Source organism: Dendrobium catenatum, unplaced genomic scaffold (assembly GCF_001605985.2).
Source record: "Dendrobium catenatum unplaced genomic scaffold, ASM160598v2 original_scaffold_36778, whole genome shotgun sequence".
Taxonomy (NCBI): domain Eukaryota; kingdom Viridiplantae; phylum Streptophyta; class Magnoliopsida; order Asparagales; family Orchidaceae; genus Dendrobium; species Dendrobium catenatum.
The window spans coordinates 240,633-245,036 of NW_021355236.1; the positions used below are offsets into that span (position 1 = coordinate 240,633).

Sequence of the window (4,404 nt, forward strand, 5' to 3'; positions counted from 1 at the left end):
GAAAATATATTAAAGATTTCTTAGGAAACTTATAATGTTTGGTATGATAAGCACATACTATCCAAACACTTTGTAGGAATGAAACATCATGTGGATTCATTTATAGAAGATAAGGATGAAATTAGAAAATGAAAAGCTGAAGCAAGCAACCATTTCAAGATTGTTAAGAAGATTAGAGATAATGCTTATATGTTTGATTTTTTTTTTTTTTTCTTATATGAACATTTATTTATTAATAAATAATGAAAGATTTGAACTTATATAGTTTTCTTTGTTTGATGATTTTAATGAACTAAGAAAATGAATACTTAATATATATGACTTAGATGTAAAAAAAGGAGGACCACTATGGGAAGATTATATTATGGATAGAGAAGACATAAATATGATTGCAAAAGCCAAAGAAGATTTTAAGAAGGAATCTACGATTTAAGCGAATTTAATATCAATTGATTAAGCCCAACAAAGCCTGTAATAAAACTTAACTTCAACACTATAGCTACATTTAAAACTGGGCATATATGATTTTTTTTTTTTTTTTTTCATTAATGATGACATTCCATCAACCAAAAAGCACAGCACCATCCAAGGATTACGAACAACGGTAAAGATTATTACATGCAGAGTTTGGATGGGAGAATCATTCGGATTATGTAAGGGTACAAAGCAAATATATAATCTTATTTTTTATTGTGTATGCATTTGATGTATACCCTCATAGATTCCGGACGATTATTTTGTCCGGACTCTGCACATAATAATTTCTCCAACAACAAAGACATCAGCTGTTTAAAAAAAAACAAATAAATTTACAACTCTATATTATTGCAGGAGATGAAGCATATTTGCATCAGAGAATGATTCAATAGATGAGCTTGAAATAAATAATTAAGATAATTGCCAGCAAGAGGACTACTATTATGCAGCCTATAATCCATTTGTTCCTGTCAATCCTTTTTGATAGAGTAGCCAGGATCTTCTTGCTTTTGCCAACGTTATCATCCACACCATGCAACTGCAAGCCAATTAAAAATGCAAAAAATCAAAACAACTCGTAAAATATCATGGCAGGAAGCATGGTTAGCTGGCTAAGCATACTCAAGAAATTCTTGTTACACCTCAGAAGCATAAATAGAATTATGTCTTGAACTAAGCTCTCCCCACTCAAATGGATATCATTTAGGCTTTGTTTGGGACGGCTTTCTTATTACTTCTTAAAACAATTTTTTTAAGTAAAAAATTAAAAATTTTATACTAAAAAGCTACTTTAAGAAGCAGTAGAAAAGCCGTCTCAAACGGATCTCTTTCTCAACTCTGTTGTCTTCTTAATAGTCTTCCCCTCCTTCAGCGTAGTTCTTGGCAAGCGAAATTGTGGTAACAGACCCTAATCTTAATCTTGATCTTGTAAGACTTTCCACCAATAACAAAACTGTGATATTGCTATGGACTCGGAGCCAAGTGACTCGCTTTATGCATACTTTAGTGGAGATCCCTACGATTTTGATACTCTATCGATTACAAGACACAAGGCTCCATTTAGCATTCAAGCTTTGGCGTATAGATGGCAGACTTCTCCTTTTGAGCGACTTGATTGCCTTCAGGGTTCCTTCCTATTATCATTATATGACGAGCACGACAATCACTAGACAAGGTGATGATTCCTATGGGGTTGGTGTTATTGGGTGAAGAGAGGTGATGACACCACAAGAGGAAAGTAAATAATCTAATGGACAAATTGACCAACTTCATCGTAGGTATTCGGTAAACATAAAAGTTCTTGTAGGAACCCTATTGGAGATTCAAACCTGGGAAGCTCATTCTACTTTTTGATTTATCATGATCTGAGGTTAGAAAATATGACCTAAAAAGACTTGGTTAGAAAATATTATGAATGATATTTCTTTATTAGATTTAAACGAGAATTTGACTTTTAATAGGACACAATGGAGAAAAATGATTCATGTAGCCAACCCCCCCACGTAGTGGGATAAAGGCTTGATGTTGTTGTTGTTGTATGATCTGAGGTAGAGGGAAAAAGGTAGTAGCCTAGCATAAGATATGGCAGCAGGATGATTTGTGTATTTTGGATCCAAAGATTCAAACTCTAGAAACTAATCTTGGTACCTTACTCTTCTGGGGGTGGAGTAGGACCTGAAAATTAGATTTAACATGTTTTGTAATCCCAATGTAATTTATTTGATGGAGCTCATCTCTAGCCTATGTTACACCGATACGGATATGGATGGCGACACGGATACGACCCAATATGGATACATGACACATCAATTCTTAAAAATACAGGATACGGGTACGGCATGGACTTATATTATAATTATAAATCATACATAAAAATTAAGAAAGCAATCAAAGCATAATATTTGAAATTACAAAAAAAAAAGAAAGTAACATCATTTGTAGCCTTGTAGCTTATAATATCAAAATAAAAGTAAGCATTAAATGTCTAGTACAACAATAAAAGCATAAACATAAATTGTCTAGCACATGACTACTCAATAGAAGGAATGATATGATTAGCTTCTTCAGTGGTTTGTCTTTGAACTTCTATATCATCTTCGATAAATATCATAGTTTCTAATTCAGGCTCATCAAGTGAAATATTAACAATTTCTAATATTCTCATATCATCAAGAGACTCAAATCCATCTCATAAATGAGAGAACCTCGCTCACAGCCACGGAAGTAAATATGACAGGCCTTTTTTCTGATTTTTTTTTTTTTTTTCAATTGACACGCGGGATACTCATGTCCTTTTGAAATTAAATAGTATTTTAATCGGATACGGCAAAGTCGTATCCGACACGTATCGGTGCCGTATCGGAGGCATATCCGTGTATCGGATACAGCACGCCTTCATAAATAGGAGTATCGATGCAACATAGTCTCTAGCTTAAGATTGTTGATTACATGGAGAGTTGATGTCGTTTGTGTAGGAGAGGAACGGATAATAATTCCAGCTAGAGTTTTACTGTTATGTTACCCTTTCCTTTCATCATATTAAGCATGAGTGACTAGGCAAACAGACAACATTTGGTGATCAAATTTATGCTTTGCATGTCCACAATTTTTTAGCTTAAAGAGTTGGTCTTGCCAACTCAATTAGTGTAAGGACCTGGGATATGATTTATTATAGTTTATGGCCTTGAGAAAATCAATATATTTGCATGCAAATTGAAGCTACAATATTGCAGCGGGTTGGCCAATTCATTATCTTTTTGTCTTAAAACCGTAGATCCCAAAGGCCATAGAACAATTAAAGAAACCAGGAGTATCACTTAGCACTGCCAAATAAAGCACGATAGGTGGAATAGTCTGAATCTTTGGCAGGATCAGATCAATCAAATTAGGAGAAGGCTTTATTTTTTGTGATGGTTGGCTTCAAATTATGGAAACCCTTCTTTTTTTATCAAATTTCTAATATTTTTTATAAATTTTAAGCCTCGAAATGTCCCTGCAAAAGGTTTAAAAGCACTTCAAAGTTTCAAATTATTACGCGACCCTCTCCAGAATTTTTATTTTTTAACATTTTCTTAGATTCTACCTACATGTTTTTGCACTTTTTTATTCAAGTTATTTTCATCATTTCAAAAATGTCAAGAGGCTTTATTGCAAATTTCATAATCAAGTTGAGTTTCAAGCTGCTGTTAATGTTTCTGGTTGGCATGATCAAAAGTTGGAGGGTACCATATGTTACTGATAGGAAACACTTGGATTCACAAGTGTTCCTAGCCAAAATCAGTAAACTGCAGCGATGATATTGCTCCACAAACAGATAAAAACAGGAGTTTTACACGAGAAATTTGAGAAAAATCCAAACAAAACCTTTGTATTTCACTAGTAGATGAATAAAACAACAAAGATACAATTGATCCTCAATTCGAGAGGAGGATCGATCTCTCCCAAATCTCTAGACGCCGCTAGAGCCCAAAGAAAACCTAAATCTAAGAGATCTCAAATTTCAGCCAGATTCAAGATCCTCAAACCCTAGGACAATCAACTATTTAATACATACAATTCAAAAGGAATTCCCTAAACAGTCCCTGCAATCAATTTCCCTCATAAACTTCCTCAAAAAAACTTCCTAAACGGCTCTACGTGGGCTGGTTGGGCCGCTCGTTCTCCACTAGGAGGCGGATTCTCTGCCTGTTCGCGAATTTGCCGGTCCCGTGCAAACTGGCTGGACCGGTCCAGTGGACCGGTCTAACAATACTTCCCTCCCAAAAATCCACCTTGTCCTCAAGGTGGAGATATACTCGTGTTCCCGTTGAGGTGGCCATACTTGATGTGGCTGAAAATCCTTACCAACTTGCTGACTCAAGGGTTGCACGGAACGAGAAACATCCCCTCCCTCCTCCATCCTGATCACATTCAGCTTGTGTAGTCCCA

The 4,404-nt window shown here is 35.2% G+C and overlaps 1 protein-coding gene across 1 annotated transcript in view; it reads right to left on the bottom strand.

Annotated features, from left to right (window-relative positions):
* Window positions 1–525: 525 nt before the first annotated feature.
* The window catches only part of LOC110112446 (vesicle transport v-SNARE 13), an 18,534-nt gene continuing 14,655 nt past the window's right edge, over window positions 526–4,404 (bottom strand). The window contains exon 5 of the mRNA XM_020844672.2: window positions 526–1,015. Within this exon, the coding sequence (XP_020700331.1) occupies window positions 863–1,015 (153 nt within the window). The 3' untranslated portion in view covers window positions 526–862. The remainder of the gene's footprint in view (window positions 1,016–4,404) is intronic.